The 22,322-nt window shown below is 37.4% G+C and overlaps 4 protein-coding genes across 8 annotated transcripts in view; 2 read left to right on the top strand and 2 right to left on the bottom strand.

Moving 5' to 3' along the window:
• Positions 1-27: 27 nt before the first annotated feature.
• On the bottom strand, positions 28-11,297 carry LOC111456065 (pre-mRNA-splicing factor ATP-dependent RNA helicase DEAH7). Of its 4 annotated transcripts, none has more exons than XM_023097792.1 (19): positions 11,117-11,297; positions 10,780-10,937; positions 10,382-10,462; positions 10,081-10,222; positions 9,304-9,519; positions 8,452-8,528; positions 7,838-8,084; positions 6,089-6,262; positions 5,818-5,963; positions 5,529-5,623; positions 5,139-5,247; positions 4,014-4,191; positions 3,701-3,930; positions 3,436-3,612; positions 2,687-2,758; positions 2,431-2,607; positions 2,161-2,222; positions 1,930-2,082; positions 28-1,834 (listed from the first exon to the last, which is right to left on the bottom strand). In XM_023097792.1, the coding sequence occupies exons 3-19, from the start codon at positions 10,385-10,387 to the stop codon at positions 235-237; spliced, it is 3,861 nt and encodes a 1,286-aa protein (XP_022953560.1). In that variant the 5' UTR covers positions 10,388-10,462; positions 10,780-10,937; positions 11,117-11,297; the 3' UTR covers positions 28-234. The 4 variants fall into 4 exon arrangements, with proteins under 4 accessions (XP_022953560.1, XP_022953559.1, XP_022953562.1 ...); XM_023097791.1 differs by having other exon boundaries at positions 10,780-10,934; XM_023097794.1 differs by having other exon boundaries at positions 10,780-10,869.
• A 2,520-nt stretch (positions 11,298-13,817) lies between these two features.
• Positions 13,818-14,375, top strand: LOC111455907 (ethylene-responsive transcription factor ERF098-like). The gene has a single exon (XM_023097554.1). It carries the CDS (start codon positions 13,871-13,873, stop codon positions 14,294-14,296), a length of 426 nt encoding a protein of 141 aa, XP_022953322.1. The 5' UTR covers positions 13,818-13,870; the 3' UTR covers positions 14,297-14,375.
• Positions 14,376-16,038: 1,663 nt separating this feature from the next.
• On the top strand, positions 16,039-19,596 carry LOC111456463 (protein KINESIN LIGHT CHAIN-RELATED 1). The gene is made up of 2 exons (XM_023098328.1): positions 16,039-17,815; positions 19,045-19,596. The coding sequence occupies exons 1-2, from the start codon at positions 16,140-16,142 to the stop codon at positions 19,274-19,276; spliced, it is 1,908 nt and encodes a 635-aa protein (XP_022954096.1). The 5' UTR covers positions 16,039-16,139; the 3' UTR covers positions 19,277-19,596.
• Positions 19,597-20,060: 464 nt separating this feature from the next.
• LOC111455995 (CLIP-associated protein-like) overlaps positions 20,061-22,322 on the bottom strand; it is a 13,343-nt gene continuing 11,081 nt past the window's right edge. For both annotated transcript variants that reach the window (XM_023097674.1, XM_023097675.1), the window contains exons 16-21: positions 21,662-21,766; positions 21,439-21,513; positions 21,285-21,353; positions 20,986-21,054; positions 20,619-20,720; positions 20,061-20,476 (exon numbers count right to left, since the gene is read on the bottom strand). In XM_023097674.1, coding sequence (XP_022953442.1) covers positions 20,324-20,476; positions 20,619-20,720; positions 20,986-21,054; positions 21,285-21,353; positions 21,439-21,513; positions 21,662-21,766 — 573 coding nt within the window. In that variant the 3' untranslated portion in view covers positions 20,061-20,323. The remainder of the gene's footprint in view (positions 20,477-20,618; positions 20,721-20,985; positions 21,055-21,284; positions 21,354-21,438; positions 21,514-21,661; positions 21,767-22,322) is intronic.

Below are 22,322 nucleotides of genomic sequence, written 5' to 3'. Positions count from 1 at the left end.
CTCGAATTTTCTAATCGTTCTTTAGAATTGTTTGAACATAGGCTTGAAACAAAGCCTAGGTTCGATAAAGAAGTATTTTGCCTTGGGACAGTCGATAGGCATATATAGTATATAGCCTTCAGTTTAAACTCAGTACATAATTTACATTTCCTGTTTCAAATATTAGCTAAAATTTCATTTAGCCATACCATTTATGAGCCAACTATTTGATACAATACAATACAAGTTGTGTTTTCACAAACCTAGCTTCTTTGGTCTTAGATAAGTTCCAGAACCTTGACGTAAACCAGGCATAGAAACTTGTTGCTGCTGCTGTCTCCTCTTCTCCCTTTCCTTCTCCTTGTTTTCTCTCTCGGACTCGACTTGAATCTTTCTTAACGACTCCATTTCCTCTTCCATGGCTGTTTTCGATTCTTTTTGCCTTTTCTTATGCTCCAAGAGTGATGTATCTGACTCCTTGACGGAGAAGAACATCGGTCCAAGTTCAGCCAACCATTGAGGCTCGACTGCAGTTGCACACTGCATATACTCCTTTGTCGTCAAAATCAGTTCGTGATACACGACGTGGTCGGGAGTACATCCCATGCCATACAGAGCACTGCTTGGATGAAGATGGCATGGCATCCCATTCCTGCAATTCACATATTCTCCCACACCCTTCAGTCTAGCTGCATTGTGAAAATAAGCAGAGCAGATAGCTTTTCTCACGAGATCCGTATCGGGCCAACAGGATGTCAGAGGTATTTTCAGAGTCTTCAAAATGTCTAACAACTGCGACCGCACCTCTCGAGCCTTTCGTAGCCCTTTGACGTGCAAGAAATGGTCATTGCACCAATCCCCCCTGTACTGGTGTTGTTTCCATTGTTGATAAACATTATACAGCGTTAAATGGTCGGATTCTGGTATGAAAAATCTTTCCCTTGCAGCATCACTCTCCTCGACTCGATCTTTGGGTCGGAAAAATACTGATGGTACTGAAAGCATCGAAACAATCGTCAGTACCTCATCGAGACACCCAAGCTGTTCGCCCATCAAAAGCATTTTGGCCAGTGGGGGATCTAGGGGGAACTCAACCATCTTCCACCCAAGTTCAGTCAAACCTCCTACATTGTTAAGAGCCCCCAATACCCACAACTGGTACATAGAGTTAAGAATGTTATCTTGTGGTGGTGGATCCATGAAGTCAAAATCCAGCAAGTTCTCAACTTTAAGAGATTTAAGCAGCAAAACAACATTCCCCAGGTTGGTTCTTTGGATTTCTGGCACAGGACTTGGCAACATTTCGTTTAAGTACGCACTTTCTGTGTACAAACGGTAGCAAGTACCAGGTCCAGTTCTACCGGCACGTCCAGCACGCTGATCAGCAGCAGCACGACTTACTGGAAATACCTGTAGTGCATCCATACCCATTCTAGGGTTATACACTTTCATTTTACCATAACCAGTGTCAATAACGTAAAATATTCCATCAACAGTCAAGGAAGTCTCGGCAATATTGGTGGCAACAATGCATTTACGAGCGCCATCTTCGGCTTTCTGGAATATCTTAGCTTGCAAGTCGGCTGGCAGCTGCGAATAGATGGGAAGTATCAAAAGTTTGGGCACCCCCTTTTTTGTGGTTGAAATGAGCTGTTCGATACGCTCTGCAAGGGCAAAACAGGCTGCCTCAATCTCGTCTTGGCCAGTCATGAAGATAAGAATGTCACCAGGAGGGCTTGTGATATGGATGGTCATAGCCTGCTTTACGGCTGCTTCGACGTAATCTTCACATGGAGTTTTGCTGTACAAAGTATTCACAGGAAATGTTCTCCCAGGGATGTGAAAAATGGGGACACTGCAAATATTTTTTGTGCATTAGTTATAAGAGGCATATCAACCCAGATATACACACATGGATAAATAATAAATAAAATACTAAATCAAAAATACCTTCCAAAAAAGTTCGAAAACTTTTGAGCATTAAGAGTTGCAGATGTCACGATAAGCTTGAAATCACGACGTTGGGCAACCACCTTTTTCAAGATCCCGAAGAGGACGTCAGTGCTAAGTGACCTCTCATGTGCTTCATCCATTACAATTACACTGGAAGAAAATGATAAAAGTCAACAAAAAAGAACATTTTCCTCCCCGAAATAGAAAACAAATCTGAACATGGCATACCGGTACTTTTCGAGATCAGAATCTTTGAGAGTTTCACGCAGAAGAACTCCATCAGTCATATACTGAAACAATATGAGGACAGGTTATTCACAACTAGCATTATCAAACATGAACCTTATAATCATATGGGTAATGAGTAGAATGTCATTCATCCTTGAACCCATCTCAACTGTGGTTGAGATATGCAATCATATAATAACTAGAGAAGAAAAAAACTAGCCGTGGAAGATCTCATAGAATGAAGAGTACGTTCTGAGAAGATGTATTCACCTTAATAATAGTTGTCGGTCCAGTTACATCCTCGAATCGAATGGCATAACCTACTTTATCACCCAACTCGCACTCCATCTCTTCGCTGACTCTTTTGGCTACACTCATAGCTGCCACACGCCTTGGTTGGGTGCAACCAATGATACCATTTGTAGTATAACCATCCTCAAATAGATACTGTCAAAGTATGTGGGTGTTAAAAGAGGTAACCTAATAAACTATTTAAGGGAGAAAAGGTAGTTAATGATGAATAAACCTGAGTCAATTGTGTGGTCTTTCCTGAACCAGTTTCTCCAACCACCACAATCACCTGATTTTCACGGATAACCTACAAAAGACATTAGACATTAGTTCAATCCATTAAAAAAAAGTTGAAAATAATTCAACAACAGTCCTCTGCCCCAACACAAGATGATAAGAATCCACAAACAATTTTATTTGTGTATTTCTTGCTACAATTTGTCAGCACAATCACTAAAGTAAATACCTATTGATGATCAAAAGAAGGATTACAATTTACCACCTAATTCAAACATTTGAGAAGTCTTTTTTTTTTTCTTTTTTTTTCTTTTTTAATAAAAGACCAACTTTCATTGAAGAAAAAAAAATGGCAAGAACACTAAGGGCAAGGACAAAACAAAGCTCACAAAAGAGAGCAACCCTAGAAAAAGAGGTTTCAATCAAGTAAGATATAACCTAACGAATAATGATAAGGAACTTGTTGCTAACGCCTAAAAGAAACATTAAATATCACAAAGGACCAAACATCACAAAACTCCCTCTCCATCCCTCTAAATATTTTATTATTTCTCTCCCCATAATCCCTTGAATAAAGCACACACTCCGACTTGCCATAAAAAAAACTTTTCTTCCTCCGAACTGGCAGATGGGGAAAAAAATTCATTGATCACATCTCTAAAAACTCTGTGACAGGCCAGATGAAGACCAAAAAAATAATGAGATGAAGTAATGAAGGAGAAAAAACAGAAGGAAAATAATTATAACCTGCAGCAGATCATCTCTGACTGAATATATAGGAAGATACTGTCTTTGTTGTGCTAAGGTATTTGACTTAGCAAAGTCACTCACTGCTTCCCCCTTCTTCATGTGCTGCGCAAACTTCGCATCTTCCTTGAAATTGACCTCACCTTCATCACCTACTGCTGCAGTATCTGCATCTATCTATCATATTAAAAAAAAATACATTAAGAACCATTATGGAAAGGGCACCAAAAGACATCATCTTTATGTTGCAAAGAATCACACAAACCTGCTCTGCTGTTTTTTCAACACCAAGGATATCACCAAGTTTGGAGCCTGCAAGCTCCCAAAAGCGTTGTCGTGACTTGTTCATGTTTTGTTTCTCATGAATTTCCCTGACCAACGCAGATCCTTTGCGCGATATTATAGCCATATCTGATGTAGCATCTTTTATTGGCATTATTGGTTCGGCTTGTTTAGTAAAAACAACTCTTCCATCAAGGAAAGGAGGCTTTGTATCTGTCACAAAATGCAACAACTTTAGCTTCAACTCAGCCAACGTAACGTTACAGTTATCACATATATGAAAGAATAATTCTTACCGTGGACAAGAAGAATGACTTTTTTCTCTTCCTCATCATCAAAGTCAGTCTGCACCTCAGTACCCCTAACAGCTCCAGATCTCAAAAGTTGTCGGTCTTCCCATTGTGCATTATCTGCAGTGAGCTGAGACAGCTTTTTGCTCTGAGAAAGGGTCATCTTGGTTCCATCTCGACGGACCTGCAGCATAGATCATGTTAACTCACTTTCATAAAATTTTAATTTTTTCAACAAGAAATGGAGAACGATATATGTTGAAAGAGGATCAAACCAAGGAACATCTAAACAATTCCTTAAATTTTCTCCATTACCATATTCACAGGATGGAAACTGTTCTAAAGAACGCGCAGTAGATGCTGATTTGAAACTAGAGAGCTTTTAAATAGACAAGGAACAGAGAACTGAACCAACCAAGCTATATTTGGAGTACACATATATTGAAATAAACATGGACAACATGGCAATTCTTTTGGAGTTCTTGATAGATCTAATAAAAAAAAACTAGAATATAAACAATGTGTATCGATAAACATAATAGTCAGATAAAAGTATAAAAAAAAAACCCGGCAATTGCCACTTAAACAAAAATTCTCAGAGGATATTTGTAACATAACTATAATTATGATTAAAAGGATTAACTTAACTATAAATTTGTCTTCAATGTTTCAAGTCACATTGGTAAAAATAGTAATTAAATCAAATTGTCATAACTCGACCATTTATATTTTTGAAGATGAAACCAATCAATATTAGCCTTCAAATTCTTACACAAGGCGTAAAGATTTTAAGCCTCAGTGCGTTTTCACCCAAATGTAAGCCCCTTATGCTCCAACGAAGGCATAAGCCTCGAGGCTAAAGCTAAAGCCCTGCCACGAGTCAAGCTTCAAGGCATAAGCCTCATTGGATAAAAGAAGATGGGATTTTATGATAAACCCAAGCCTCAATTAAAAATTTTAATTCAATAGCAACTTGCAGCAGACGAAGTAGATGACACTTAAAACTAATAAAGAATTTCTCAACTACAGCCCTTTATGCAGAGAAGTTACCAATGGTGTTGATAGAAGTTGAATTATAAAGCATGTAACACACATCAATCTAGAAAAATAAATTGAACGTGTTGAACATACCAATCTTTTGGCCAGCTCAGCTTCTTTCTTCTGGAAGGCAGCATCATCTCCAAAGTAAAATGATGAGCTATCAGCATCGAACATTGTATTACCTTCATCTCTATCATACCTATGCAAATGAAATTAACAATGGTCATAGGTTTAGAAAAGTACTAAGCTGGTACAAGAGCAAATCCAAAAAAAAAAAAAAGGAGTAGCTGGGTTCATAAACAATTTAAAATAGAAACTCAAAATATTTGAGACAACTAACAAAGTTACCAAATTTACTTTACAATATCCCAACTCATCTAAATACGCATTTTAACATAGATATGTGATTAGTTTGGTCATCTTAGTAAAACATAAACGCTAAGACATGGATGGCAATCGGTTGTGGATATGTTAAATTACCAAGCCCGATCAGAGTTGTACTCCATCTCCTGGCGCATGTTCTCACTGATCTCATACTTTGTTCCATTTATCTCAGACTTGTCTGTCTGATAATCCTGAAAATGGTACCAAAAACACACTCGTTAATAGTAATGCACAGGAATCGTGTCAAATAGGCAAAACTCTAACTAATTAGGCTTAAAACAATGTACATATTATCCAAGAACTACATCAAAAAGTAAGTCAATAAGTTGGCTACAAAAATTAAAAAATGTATACAAAGCTTCGTAATCTAACCACAATGCAATACCTCAGAGGAAGGTGAACTTCGCGATGAAAATGTAAGATTATGAGATTTAGAATGATAACTTGAACTGGATGATTTTATTGACGATCCAGAGGCACGTACTGGAACTGGAGAAGGAGAGATATGATCCCAAGGTGAAGCAGAAGAACCTGTACAATATGCATTTTGATTAGAGCAGATGCATAAAATTAAAATGGGAATGTTAATAATGCCACCATCATGTATAATCCAATGGAATCCACATGAATTTTTTTCCCAAGAAGATTTAGCTTACCAGTAGAGTTAGGAGTGTTCCCACCCAACCATGGAGAAACTAACCGAGCATCTGGTGAGGCACCAACATACATTGGGGATCGTGAAGGTTGATGGTGCCTACTAGAGCTGGAGCGGCCATCCCTACGTGGTGTTTCTTCCCATTCCCATCTACCATCATCCCAATCAGATCTACCTAAAATAACCGTATGATGTTATCATGTAATAAGCAAACATCACTTTATGAAAGTTTCTTATAAGAACTTAAATATTCAAGTCGAGATTCTGTACAATGATAAAATCAAAACTGTCAGACTCGTAAAAATTATTCAAACATCATGCAAAAACCAGATATGTTCGAAATAACTTCATCTTATAAGCAATAAAATTAGACGTTGAACATGGAAAAACCCAATTGCAAGAAAAGAAAAATCCATTATAACATCGCTCCAAATTAGTTGTTTAATATTTCCTATCAGTGCAGGGCAGTTATGAATCCACGATTGTCTTGGTGAGATGGACTTAACGAGAGGAAGGTAACAGGACAGATAATGATTAGATTGATGATAGAAGATGAACATCTGTTTACAAAATCAACAGAGAAAAAGTAGAAAATCAAGAAGCTGGTAAAAATAAATAAAAAGAGTCGGACAGACATATACAGAATAGAGTAGACAAGTGAAAAAAAAAAAACTTTAGCCATTGTACTATGTTCAACTTCGGACATAAAGAGAGAGAAATCTAATAGTAGATAAATTCTATTTTTTATAAAAAAAACAATTAAGTATTAAAGGAAAAAGGGGCAGGATGGACGACACCTCCTCCCAAAAATAGTGTATCATAAGGGCTGTCCAATCTCAGTTAGATGCATAATAAAAACTAGAGGTAGATTTCCTGTAACTCTAGATGCATACTTCGCATATGCAGACTACCACATTGAGCTTCTCTTTCTCCTCAAGTAACAATCATCTATGAACTGGGCTCTTTTAGTGTAATGGAATACTGTAAAATCTGCCTAAAAATGAAACATAAAGAGTATGCAAAAAGTTGGCTTATAACTACCAAAACCTAAGCAATATCAAACAAAGATTGTGAAGTGATTGACGGCTTGGATGGAGCATATCAATACTGGAAGATTGCGACAAGAAGAAATTTGAGGGCAATATAAGAGAGTTAAATTCACTACTATACTGGAAGGAACTTATTTGTAATCAGGAAGAATTAAAGCGTTTGGATCTTGATCCATCTTCCAATTCTTGAACAATAAGTGGTTTGCTTGCTATCACTTTTTGTATTCACTCTCAAGTAAAGACACTCCATAATTCTTTCTTTGGTATTCAAAGCACAGTACAAAGTTTGTGGAAATCCAAAGCCCAGTTCAAAGTTTCTTTTCAAAGTCTTGCACCCATCTCTGAGTGTTCTCTGTATAAAGGCAAGTGAAGACCATGGTTGTGTTTTCTTCCATAATTCTTATTTTAAAAAGTACTCCCAATTTTTGTTACAACAATTTAATATTTCATGGGTATTCAATAATCGTTCGTGCAAACTTCTTTGTAAGTTTGTCTTGGGGATTTTTTGTACTCATAAAAGGATTTTGTAACCTGAACACTCTTATAACTTTTTAATATGAATTAATGAAAAGTTCGTTGCATGTTAAAAGAAAAAAAGTACCAAACAAATTAAGAGCCATTTACCAGTAACCAAGAAGACAATTTACTAAACAGTACAGCCATGTTAACAATATAGTACACAAGAGAAAAATAATTCACACCTGGAGTTCTTCGTGAACTTTCATATCTACTTCTTTTTCTTTCATGTTCCCTGCCGTAGTCCTTTTGGTACCGGGATCTCCCATAATAAGGCTCATCACCATCATAATTGTGCCCATGTCTTGCCCGCCTGTTATTGCTTCTACCATCATTGTCAAAATCTTTTCTCTCTCTATCATGATTATCATAGTCTTGTCTAGGGCTCCTATACCTGCTCATATGAGCGCTTTTGGATGACATAGTTATAACCTTCAAAACAGAATAAGAGCAATAATACATGAGACTAAATGAACCAGAAAAAGAAAGCATGCCCGAAAGAATATAGCTTTCTAACAAAAATCTCAAAACCAACGTGAAACAGATTGCCGAAGGAAGTTAACGGAAGTTAGTTTCCTATCAATACACATACACATAACATACCTACTTACATACAAATATATATAATAATTATCATTCTAAGAGTTTTAATACATCAGAACAGTGTTCTCTCCGAATGTTCATGACTGTACAGACATTAATATCATGTTTCACTGATGATAATATTGAATTTAGAATAAGGTTAAATTGTTAACTTCAGGATTCAGCAAAAAGCAACCAAAATGAAAAATGAACTTACACTAGAATCTGAAGTTTCACTAGAGTTATGATGCTTAAATGAATCTCCAGCTATTTCTTCTTGAACTGAAGGAGTACCTGGAGGATGGAAAATGAAAACCAACGAAACATGTTTACGTGGATTACATTTCAGTGGGAAACTAAAGAAAACAAAAAGGTCAACGTTCATATCATGGAATAAGTTAAGCTGATAAACATGTCAATCGTAAACTCTGAGGTAAACAGGCATGAATAAGCAAACTAAACTCTTTTTTCTTTTTTTTTCACTTAATCTAAGAAATGACTTCAGTTAAACCACAGACAGAGAGAAAGAGAGGGCATCCACACAACTCAAGCCAGATAGAGATCACAAAGACTTCCAATTGGCAACTATGGAGAACAACCACAAAAATGCTCATCTAAAAGCCACTTCAAGAGGCGCAACTAATCAAATATATAAAAACATATCCATCCCTCCCAATGCCTCAAATATTCTCCCGTTCCTCATCAGTCTAAATTTTACAAATGGGTATGGGACCAAGGCGATGTTCAACCAAAGGAGAGATGACTTTTCTCCTAAAGAAAAGAAAACTAAATATATGTTCCATTCCGATTCCTGGGGGAACATCACAGGATTGATCACATAACATTTCCCTTCAAACAATTTACACCTACATTGTAATGACAATATATAAGTTTTTTGTACGTAGCTTCATGGGAGGGGCAATCTCTACCCCTGCCCTCAGTTCTTTTCTTTTATTTTCAAGTCCACATTTTTTCTATCAAAATATATATATTATACCTAGAGTTGTAAGTAGAAAAAGAAAAGGAAAAAAGAAACTTAGCATGATAGAAACTTTCAAGGGAAAAGTACCTTCATATGAATCATTGGAAACTATTTCCCGATAATTCCGATTTTTAACAGAATGATTATGTGAAATAGATTCTTTTCCCGAATCAATGACACCAGATAATTCAAGTGTCTCCTCTTCCTCCATTGACGAAACAAAAGAAGCAATACTTTGCTTGGGGATTTTGAATCCATTATCATTAGATCCTCCCCGTTTTGCATTTGCAAGTACATCGAGGCCTGAACATCAAAAAATAAATAAATATCTCAAACAGAATTCTTCATAATGTCAAGGTGAATATAACAGAGAAAAAAACCTTTCTTCCGAGCACATAAAAGTTCCTAAACCCTCAACACCCGGATCTCAATGGGATCTTGAATTATTACCCAGAGGAAGCCAAGGTAAGACAATAGGAGATAAGAGATCTCCCACCTACTAAGTACCAGCTATGCGCACCTAACTAGCGTAGTTTAGCCAACCCCTGGACATATTTATCTTAATTTTAAGACTTGAAATGGACTCAAAGACATTCAAAATAGGGTAGAGAAAACAAATACTCATGAAGAATATTTGGAATCTCATTGTTCTTGTGGTTTCTTCCTAGAGGTTTTCATCCAATCTTATCTAATGTTTATTAATATGGACAAGAACCACTAATCCCTACCATAATCGAAAATCTCTCAAATTTAGGTCCAAAACCTATCCATTTAAAATTCTAGAATGTTGTCCTCCGTTATCTTGAATGCTTATTCAGTTTAAGAGATAAAACAAATACAAATGCATGTCAATAATAGTCGCACCTAGATGAGATCTTCTCTCAGGAGGTCTAAACACCGGTCTGTCCTTTCCAGGAACTGACAATCCCCCTTCAGAATTATTCTCTGGTTCCAGCAATAGTGTTGTTTTCTCTATGTCAATAACTCCACCATCTCCTCCTTGCGTCTGACCATTGAAAAAAGGCATAACCAAAAGTTACTAAATGCAAAAAGAAAAAAGGGGGGAATGTAGAAATTTGACGTAAAAGATATCAAACATATTGGAACGACATGTTGCAAACACGACAATATGAACACTTCAGGTACAATTGAATTCCACGCTGACCTTCATTAGACAGCAAAAGTTTCAAACTTCAATTCACGAGGCGCCTCCCTCTTTGTAAAGAATAAGCAAGCAAGATTTAATCTGGAAAAATCAAACCCGCTACAAAATTAGCCATAGCAAACAGAAATACCGATACCCATTATCCCAATTTAAAGAGAACAAAAGCCATATTGATTCTAAAGCACCAAGAAACCTCCAGTATGTTAGAATATCAGTTAATAAAAGACAGCCACTTCAAAACAAAGCCGAAGGAAGACACAAGAAGCAGCAAAAGAAGTTGCACTGCCCTTTACTAAATTGTAACGAAATAAACGAAAATTAGATATCATCAATCAATCAGATAAAGAAAATGAAAAACCCCAGAAAGAAAAAGCTTCGGGAACTGAAGTTTGACTAACCTTAGAGTAGCAAATAAGATTTGGGATTTGAACGATAGAAGAGGAGGGAAATTGTGGCGATGGTGGGGAAGAGAGTCCACCGGCGATCTGCTGTGGAGAACAGGAATTTTTAGATGTTCGTTCTTTTCCTCTATAATTAATAGAAACTTGAAGGGCTGCTGTCAACATAACCGACTTTAGCTTAATAAAAGAAAAATTGTAATATGCCAAGATAATTGAGAATTCTTTTCGTTCAAATCTACGATGAATATTCTTTTTTAACAGAAAAATTTATAACCAATAATATAACGAAGGGGGTATACGCGGGTTGGGTTGAGGGGTTTTTTCTTGGCCCAACCTGAAACAGACACCCGAAAAAACTGAAGGGGCTGTACAGAGAGTGGTTAGCTGCTCAGTGTGCTTGTTGAATTTGCTTGCCGAGAAGGATTGAGCGGCTGAATTGGAGGCAATTCCTCGACGGCTTCAACTGTTCTTTCGCTGCTGAATTTGAGGCAATTCCTCGACGGCTTCAACTGTTCTTTCGCTGCTGAATTGGAGGCAATTCCTCGACGGCTTCAACTGTTCTTTCGCTGCTATTGGAAATTCATTGCTTCGCCAAAGGTGATAAAAAGAACAGATCAGAATACAGACTACACACCGCACACCTGACTGGAACGTGGGCGTCCACGATGAGCGTTGGGCGACGGCGACGCCGACGTGTTGGTGGAGACTGGAGATTGGAATAACAGTGCAAGCGCTGTGCAGGCGAGGAATCGTGGATTTGGACGACCGCTAGGGCTGCAGATTTCAGGACTAATTTTATTTCATTAGTTGCCTTTCAATACTACATTTTTCCATTTTAATTGGAAATTTTATTTTTCTGTTGCATAGATTTTAATATAATTTCTATTTAGCATGTAAAATTTGAAAATATTATTAAATTTAAATTTTAAAATTCAAGTTTAGTTCATATGTCAAAAGAAATTACATGCCACTAAATCAAAAAAAAAATTAATTAATTTATTAATTCATCGAGTGAACTTGAATCTATAAAAAAAAAAAAAAAAATTGTTTCTCGAGTCACTTTAATTAACTCAGTAGCTCTTGAACCGTAAGATTTGAACTTTACAATACACTAAACAAGAAATTTAATAAAATTTTAATAACGTTGTAAAAAGATAATTAATATTCAAAGGGTTGGTCCAATCGACTAACCCAACCTCGACTCAAACTTGGATCAAATGAATCAAGTCTAAGAATTGGGTCATGGGCTTGACTTTTGAAGATTGAGTCGACCCAATCGAGGCTTAGAAAGTATTTTAAGCCGATGGGCTTGGACTTGGATTGAGCTTGTGTCTTCACTTCTTAGGGTCAAACCGACCACCGATCAAGGTATATCATAGAGCTCGAATAGATTGTGCGAGGTGGAGTCATGCAGAGGTGCCTCAGCTGCCTATGGGCTAGGCTTGCGAGACGCTTAACCTGTTGGGCTATAAAGAGTATTTTCCCCTCACTGCCTCTCTGATATTTGGCATAGACGAAGGTCTTTAGTTGGATGGGCAGTTGTCTCCAACTCACAGGCTTTCATCGAGTGCCCATCAGTCCTCTGATTTGAGGTGAATTCTGATGCAGTTGTGATCATTGATGAGATGGATCGGCAGGCTGCGCTATTGTTCGTGACCACGACGAAGAAACCTACGATGCGTTACAAATGAGCAGGTTAATTTTGATGAGATTTTTCGAGATAAGGGATTTGAAAGTATAAGAATTAAAGACTTAATAAAAGTTAGACGTAGATTAAAAAATTTGTATGTCTCCTACTCACCACTAGTTATAACTTCGAAGTATTTCTCTCTCGTACATCCTAAAATGAAAATCTTTATGTAACATTGTGGCCACGTCGTTGAATTATCTTTGACTAAACAACACACAAACAAGAATAGGCAAAGTTCATAGATGAAACTCTTCCATCTTTTTAGGCTCACGACTCTACTACATGGTTTCTAGCTAGACCATCAATAGTTCCTGAGGCTATCACACACCAAGTCGGTGTCCATAGCTTCACAAGTTGGATGTAGATTAAAAAATTTGTATGTCCTACTTATTACTAGCTATAAATTCGAAGTACTTCTCTCTCATAAATCTTATAATGAAGAACTCTCTGACACATTGTGGTGACCTCGTTGAATTATCTTGACTAAACAAGACACAGACAAGTATACGCAAACTTCATAGATGAAACCCTTCCATCTTTTCATGCTCACGGCTCTACTATACGGTTTCTAGCTTGACCATCAACAGTTCCTATGGCTATCACACACCAGATGGGTGTCCATAGCTTCACAGTTCTCCTTTTCCTCTACTTTTCCCCTACATGTAGAGATCCAATTTTCACAACAGATCACCCAGAGCATCAGCATGACGCTCTCCATGATCATAATTTATCAAAAAAAACAATGTTCCCAAGTCATCTTTTGTGAATAATAAAATATACCCCACAAAACATAGATGTTCTTAGATTTTCCCCAGAATTTTGTCTTTGTATCTTTCCTTATAATATATTATAAAAGCCCCATTCAATTCAACAGCACCACAGCAGGTCAAAGCTCCCTACCCAAGGATTGAGTAATAGAGACAAACAGGGTGTGTGTATCAATTTGGATAAGGAACACAAAAAGTTGTTGGAATATACAATCAGCCCCCTTCCAGAGACAACAGAGACCATCATGCATACATCTATCTTACGTTTTAACCTATAAACAAATTTCAATTTCAATTTCAATTCACAAAAGCAACCTTAAAAATTTCCCATTAAAATAATGGAATCCTACAGAGTTCAGACAAAATCCCCCCTGCAAAGCTCATCCCCGACGGCTCAAAACACTAAAATTAGAGGAATCAATCAATTCATCTTCCCAGAAACTCCCCTCACCACATACGACAATTTCAACCTTCAAACATGGCTGACTTAGTTTCTAGTGTATTAAATTCACTTATAAATATAATAGATTTCCATTATCTCGTTGGCGGTTCTCCAATTTTGAAATCTAAATCGTTCCCCAGCTGCAGTTCTCTGTTGCAGTGTTCATAATTATAACCAAAAAGAATAAAAATGGAAGGAAAGAAAACAGGAAATGGAGGGAAGAGGTCGACAAACGAAGCTCGTTACCGAGGGATACGGCGGCGTCCATGGGGGAAATTTGCGGCGGAGATTCGTGATCCGTCGAGGAACGGCGCTCGGCTGTGGTTAGGGACATTCGACACGGCGGAGGAAGCGGCAAGAGCGTACGATCAAGCGGCGTATGCGTTCAGAGGACATTTGGCGATTCTGAATTTTCCGAATGAGTACCAAAGTGGAAACCCTCATTTCGCGGCGGCGCCTTCTTCATCAGCGACGACGATCTCTTTCGTCGGAAATTACTCCGGCAGCAATGCGAACTATCGATCGGGGGAAGTGATAGAGTTCGAGTATTTGGATAATGAACTCTTGGAGGAACTTTTGCAGTCGGAAGGAGAAGGATTTGATCGGAACAATTGAGGATGGTGGATTGGGGAATGTTGATCAGTTTCAAATCTTTTAGTAATTTGATTATGTTTTTTTTTTCAGCTGCACTAAATTTGTTGTTTGTTATTTGTTTGAAATTGTTAAAATAAAAAATAAATAAATAAATGATTTTCTTACTTCACTCCAAATTTCAAATTCAGTCCAACGAATCCAATTTCAACCCACAAACTAATCTAAATTTTCGATTTTTAAAATAATTAAGCCAACCCATATCAGAAAATTAAACCTAACCCGACCCCAACTTTTATGATTTAAATTTCGTAGTCTATTTTATGTTGGTCGGGTTCTCGAATCACATGAACACTTCTAACTACATGTGGGGTAAAAGATTCAAATATTTAACTTTCGATCGAGAGTTCATGTTTTGTCCAGTAAGATTCACATTTGTGACACTGAATCAATAATGAAACTCTGACCTGAAAAAATATATTTCTATAAATTTATACGATGACGTGGAATATCGAACATAGAAATATAAGCAATTATTTGAAAGGAGGGATACACGTGGGGATCCTAAAAAGCTAATACTTTTCAAGGATGCTCAAATTGACCAGCCACCATCCCCAGATAGTTCTAAAAATGGCAAAACAAAAGAAAAATAAGGGACCTTTTATTGAATTTTTTCTTCTCGACTGAACACACGAGAGGAAATTCAAACCTTTGATTTTTTTTCGAATTTGTTCGGCTGGTTAAATTAAAATTAGAGAAATTTGAACGGGTTTGATCGAGCCCTTTAGAGTTTGATTAAGGAACAAAAAAGTTTGTTTCTTTTAAGAGGAACGAAGCTGCTAGACGCTCTCGTTATCTCTCTCCCTTAATATCTTTGTCTCTTCCTAAAATCTCGCTCTATGTTCTTACCACGGTCGCAACAAGTGGCTTCATTTTCTTCTTTACCTCTCATTCCTTCACCTTCTTCAGGCGTCATCATCTTTGACGTGGATAATTATTTTATTTTTAATAATAAAAATAATGATTTTAATCCCATATTAAATGAGTACTTTCACAAAAGTTTATTAACATGCATCAAAATAACGGTAGAAATCGAGTCATTATCGTCACTAAAGTGGACCCTAAACGGTTGAACAAGGTGGAGTGGCAAAATAGGATTTATGGTCACCAAAAAAAAAAAAAGTCATAGAAGAAAAAGAAAATTAAAATAATAACAATTTAAATTATTGTAGGTTTGAATTGGGACCCACAAGTTATGAATTTGAATTCTAATGAATAATAAAGCTCTAATCCACGTGTGGGGTGACATTGTGATGACATAAACAATAAATTATTAATGTTGAACGTGTGCTATATCACAAAAATTTATTATTCAATGATGCTTAGAAAATTAACCCAACCCAACTTGAAATTCTAATCTAACATAACCCAATCCCTATAATTGGAGTTGGGTCAGTTTGGGTTAAATGTATACCTCTCATTTGAGTTCAGGTTCATATAGGTGTTCGTATGCATACATGACAATTTTTTATTTTTTTTAATGCTATTAACTATTTTGTGGATTATTCCAAGCTCGAACAGTCGATTTAGAAATAACATTGACTATAGAATGTAGCTCGGTTTTTCTCCCGATATAAAACAAAGATAAATATAATTAAAATTTTTAAAATTATTTATTAGATGGGAGACAAATTTAAAACTTGAAAATATGGAGAAAAATTGGGAAATAATAGATTTAGCAAAAGCCGCTGACAAAACGTCGACGTTTAATCCACCTTCGAGGCTTCGATTCCTCGACCTGCATTGAGAGAAGGGTTTTGCAAAAACCTCGCAACAGCGCAGCAGATCATTCAGTTTCGGTGCCACAATGAGAAGAAACGCCTCAATTTCACTTCTTTTTCACTCCAATCGTATCAATCTCCGCTCACTTTCATCCCTCATTTCGCCGAAGTTCATTTCCGATCCTTCCCCTTCATATTCCTCCCCTGTTTCAGCCCCCCATCTCAATCCCTGCACCAAAAACCATGGATTGTTCTTCAAGCTCAGCCGATTTCAAGCAAACCCATCTCGGAATTTGGAAACCCTCGTGGAGAAACGCCCTCAAATTTCTTCAAGACAGCGAAAATTCAAGGAGAAATCCGAGCTTGAGGAGGCTTTTGAATCTGCAAACACTGTTGATGAAATGGTCAAGGCGTTTAAGGACATGGAATCCACTTTTGAAGAGAGGGATCTCGGGTTGGCTTCCTTGAAAATCGGTCTGAAACTTGAGCAAGAAGATGAGGATCCTGAAAAGATACTGGTTTATGCTACTAGAGCTTTGAAAGCCTTGGATAAAGATGATAATGGGAAACCTTCTTTACCTGTTGCTATGACTTTACAATTGTTGGGTTCTGTTAATTATAGCTTGAAAAGGTTTAGTGACAGTTTGGGGTACTTAAATAGGGCTAATAGGATTCTAGGTCAGTTAGAGGAGAGTGGCTTTAGTGCTGAGGGTATTAGGCCAGTGCTTCATGCTGTGCAACTTGAGTTGGCAAATGTTAAGACTGCAATGGGGAGGAGAGAAGAAGCTCTTGCTAATCTCAGGAAGTGTTTAGAGATCAAGGAGTTAACCTTGGAGAAGGATAGTCGAGAACTGGGGAAGGCGAATCGAGATTTGGCAGAAGCTTATGTTGCTATATTGAACTTCAAGGATGCTCTTCCCTTTTGTATGCAGGCATTGGAGATACACAAGAAGCAGTTGGGGCATAATTCAGTTGAAGTTGCTCATGATAGGAGGCTTCTTGGGGTGATTTACAGTGGGTTGGAAGAACATCAAAAGGCATTGGAGCAGAATGAATTGTCTCAGAAGGTTTTGAAGAACTGGGGCCTTAATTCTGATTTACTTCGTGCAGAAATCGATGCTGCTAATATGCAAATTGCGCTCGGTAGGTACGATGAGGCCATCAGTACTCTTAAGGATGTTGTTCAGCATACCGAAAAAGACAGCGAAACTCAGGCAGTGGTGTTTATCTCAATGGGAAAAGTGTTGCATAATCAGGAAAAGTTTGCTGATGCAAAGAGATGTTTGGAGATTGCTACTCGAATTTTCGACAAGAAAGAAGCAGCTTCTCCAGTGGAAGCTGCTGAGGCGTATTCAGAAATATCAATGCAGTATGAGTCGATGAACGAGTTTGAAACTGCAATTTCATTATTGAAAAGATCTCTAGCTTTGCTTGAGAAGCTTCCTCAAGAACAGCACTCAGAAGGTAGTGTTTCAGCTAGATTAGGGTGGTTGCTACTGTTGACTGGTAAAGTTCATGAAGCTATTCCATACTTGGAGGGTGCAGCAGAGACTCTGAAAGAGAGTTTTGGTTCCAAGCATTTTGGAGTTGGATATATATACAATAATCTTGGAGCTGCATATTTGGAACTCGAGAGACTTCAATCGGCTGCGCAGATGTTCGCAATGGCAAAGGACATTATGGACGTATCACTTGGCCCCCATCACGCAGATTCCATTGAAGCCTGTCAGAATCTTGCAAAAGCATATGGCTCATTGGGAAGGTATGGTTACTTTCAAGTGTTTTACTCATTATCATTCTTTGACATCCTTATTGAGGTAGTTGGGTTTTATGGATCACATTGAGACACAGAACCATGTGGATTAGGGAGATCCAAGTGTTTTGTATTGAATGGTAGAGTAGGAAACTGATCCATGTAATGTCTTCTGACCGGGTGTAGAAACCTCTTCTTAGTAGACGCGTTTTAAAACCGTGAGACTGATGGCGATACGTAATGGGCAAAAGCGGACATTATCTACTAGCGGTGGGTTTAGGCTGTTACAAATGGTATCAGAGTCAGACATCGGGTGGTGTGCCAACGAGGACGTTGAGCCCTTAAGGGGGTGGATTGTGAGATCCCATATCGGTTGGAGAGGGGAATGAAGCATTCCTTATAAGGGTATGGAAAGCTCTTCCTAGTAGACGTGTTTTAAAATCATGAGGCTAACAGCAATATGTAACAAGCCAAAACGAACAATATCTGCTAACAGCAAGGATTCTAACTGATTTTTGGACTACCCAAACTAATAGGTTGATCTTGGAATTGAATTTCCTTCGAGAGTCACTTGACAGACATGATAAATATCCTAGGAAGCACAAACAAGCTAAAAGACGTGTATGGATTAAATATAGTTTTTAAAATTTTGGACTTGGATACGGCTTGGTCACGTCTCAAAAAAATATTTAACCTAAAAACTAGGAAGAATAGAGGTTTCCTTATAGAATCCTTATATCTTCATCATCTTTCTCTATAGCCGTAATCATCTCAATTTTTCTCTATCTTTTAAGATTTCAAATATGTTTGATGATTTTACTTCTATGTTTATAGTGAAGTATATTTGTTTCTATGTTATGTTTGAAGGAAAAAACGTGTCCCCAACGCGTTCATGTCCTACTCTTTTTAGACATCGACATGTCACTGTGTCTGTCCCGTGTTTGTGTCTACATCCCATGTTTGTGTCTGTGCTTCTTGGTAGATATCACACTACTATTTGGAATAGAATATTAAAGGGCAGAGGGCTTTCGCTGGTCCTGTTCTTGGTTTCTTTATCATTTGTTATTGAATGATGCAAAAACGTGCAGAAAGTTGTGGTTTTCTATCAATATTCATGATAAACACCTTTGTTGCTTGCATCAATATATGATTAGAGAAAGAAACTCTGCAGCAATTGGGGTAGTGAGGCCATTCATGATCTCATTAATTTACTCTTTTTTTCTGTGTGTTGGTGCTAGTTACGCCCTTGCAATTGAATTCCAAGAGCAAGTGGTTGATGCTTGGGAAGGCCATGGCTCAGCTGCAGAAGATGAACTTAGAGAAGCCCAGCGAATGCTCGAACAATTGAAGAGGAAAGCACACGGTAAGTCGAAAATCGAGCTCTCGATGAAGGCCTTGCCCCTACCTCATTCCTCCACCTCTTCCAAAACTCTGCAGCCTGATATTCCCAGCAGTCAGAAACATCAATAGCCACAACATATCAAATCTGATAAGCTATTTTACGACTCCAGATAAATCGATAGATCGGATCAATCTTCTTGGTAAGTTTTATCGTATGGAAGCTCGGATACTTTCAGAAATACTTTCCTTTAAAGCCTCTGTCATCTTTTGTGCATAGCGGGAACGACCTTGAAATATAAGACCCTATGTTTTGCATGCATGTCTTTCTACCCTGCTACTAGGAGATGTATTCACTGAAAGCTATATCCCCGGGAAAGAGACGACTGCAGTAACTCGTAGAATTATCGAATCGGACAGGTGCTTTTTTTGAAACCAACTCCATAGTCCCATGTTCAGAGCTCTGCATGATGCTCACAACTCATAATTTTTATTCTGAAGTTTTGCTTTTGTTTGAGCTCGTCATAATTTTTATAGATGTTATTTTTCGAATTTTTAAATAATGTTCCATATTAAAAGAAAATTTTTATTTTTGTCTTCTATGTCTAATAATTTTATGAATTTTTGACAAAATTCAAAATTTTTTAAAAATAATTGAACAATTAGGCATAAATGTGTTGTATACTAAGAAAATATTTTCCTAATATTAAATATTAAATATTTATTCCACCAGCCATAAATCCTAATTATAATAATTAATTTAAGTTGTGTCTACCAATATAATCATACCGATATAATCCTAACGGAATAAAATGACGATAATATATACAAATAATTTATAGGAGGAAAATGAATAAAAAAAATTGAGCCCCTCAACCATTCAATAACATATAAATAATATTCTAGAACTGCAAGATACAAAATTGGGCACAATAATTTGAATTTGATAATGGGTCTCAAAACACTCTGGACTCCAAACCAAGCTGGCATCTAAGAAAAGGAAATGACTTGAAAAAGAATATATAATGGGTGGAAAAATAAATAGGCCAATGGACAGAAAGCCTCCACAATGTATGCACACAATATACAGAACTACCCACCAAGGAATGGAATATACGCACTAACACTTCTTCACATCAGAAATTACATTGCATGCATGCAAGCAAGCAAGCATTGTTGCTAAGCGTCAATGGCGGTTCCCGTCCTAGCTTGCGAAATTCGATTGGCGTAAATTGTAACCAAACGTAGTTGAGTGCTGTTGAGTCCCTCCAAGTGTGGCAAAAATTGTTTCCCCAGCATTATGTAGATGTCAACAAGACAGAAGACAACAGTCTGCAGCAAATTGGCAGTGAATAGGCTACGTGAGATATGGGTGGATGCCTTTTGTTATTTTATTTTACTTTATAGGCAGGCAGGGCAAGGGGAGTATCATTCCTGTGGATGAATAAAAGAACGAAAAACAGTCGGCCATTACCTTTCTCACATCAGCACTCTGGTGTCCAAATGCTTCAAAGAGAGCAGGCAAAAAAGTGGGCAACTGTGTCATCAACTCTTCTTGTGACAGCCGACCGACAAGCTGAAAAACCAAGTAGCAGAAGGTAAGAATCCAAAACCAATGAATAACAGTAACTGCTGTGCAACAATGCTCTGAAGTACGTGAGAATAGTTTATTGGATGAAAATTTGGAGAGGGAAATGGAGGCAGTTTTGAACCTCAAAACTACTATCTTATTTGTGTGTGTGTGTGTGCTTGGGTGGGCGGGGGCGGGGGCGGGGGCGGGGACAGGGGATATGCGTGTAACAAGAGTTTGTAACAAGGTTACTAAAGGAATAAAAATAAACCTTTGTCAAGCAATTGATGCATGTAACAAGAGTTTTCTCATCCTCGGTAACCAACAGAGGAGTAATAACCTGCAAAATAAAGTACATGGCGCATGTTATAATCTTAAGAGCTGAGTGAAAAAAAAAATAAAAAAAATTAAACAGAATAATCATTTAAAAACAAAATCTACATCTCTAGGGCTATTGTTTTCTCTTTCCCGATACATTATATTATCAATGAAATTGTGAAGGAATTGAAAATGAAGAACTATCCACAGGTGATATCCATGAAGAGAAAAATAGAATGCAAAGATCCATACACTTAAGCATCTGAATGGATCATACTGAGATAACACAACAGTCAGGCAATGCTCTGCATCACTTGATACCTGAATAAAGGGTACAAGGAAGAGGAAGCAATTTTAGACGGGTAAAGACAGGCAAAAGAAGTTCCAGAATGCTAAGAAAAGTTACTTTGGGAATAATGTCCTTGGTAACATGAAGCAGTTTCTCAATAACGATCTCAACAGAATCTTCCATAGAGTCCCTCTGGAATTACAAATTGAAGGATAAAAATGAGAATACACTAAAGAAGGAAAAAATCATCCACAAAGTACTACGGAAATGTTGAATAGTTATGTTCAATAGCACAAATGCAGCATCCCATAAAGCATCAGAAAAATAATGTTCAACTTACCTGATTCTTAATCATTTCAGTTATCAATGAAAGAGCAAGCTCACGTACTGAGGAATCAGAATTATCAAACACTTCCAGTATCACTGTCAAAATTTGATTGAAGTACTGCAAGTGTGAAAACAAACTATGAGACGAAAATCGACCCACAGCAAAAGGAAGCAAAGCAAAACAATCAACCAAGTTTTGGGTCGTTGCATTTCAAGGCTGGAACCTGGGAAGAAATCTCGGCAGTGGCATAATGGGATTCTATATAAATTACGATTGATTTAGTTTTTTCATTTGATGGGAAACAAAGGAAAAAATATATTCATCAAAAGCAAAGAACACAGCCTAGAGGCTTTAGGGATGATGGATCCATAAACACCATTCAGAGGGCAAAAAAGGGCCTCAAATTTAATTATGGAAAGGTTTACAACATATGATAAGTTTAAAAAATAACAAATTTGTTAGAAGAGTTAATGAAAAAACTAAGCCACACTTTCTCTTACAGAAGAACGCACATCTAGGCGTTAGGACTTCAATTCTTAAGTGAGGCGCCCTAGTTGGGCCTAAATAATGAATTCTACAACACAGCTCAGGGGATGATCCTCAATGTTCATGAACCTCAGCTAAATTCCCCCATCAAAAAGCTGATATTCACCCCCCCCCCCCAAAAAAAAAA

Source organism: Cucurbita moschata, unplaced genomic scaffold, assembly GCF_002738365.1.
Source record: "Cucurbita moschata cultivar Rifu unplaced genomic scaffold, Cmos_1.0 Cmo_Scf00018, whole genome shotgun sequence".
NCBI lineage: Eukaryota > Viridiplantae > Streptophyta > Magnoliopsida > Cucurbitales > Cucurbitaceae > Cucurbita > Cucurbita moschata.
This window is presented reverse-complemented; position numbering and strand designations above follow the sequence as displayed.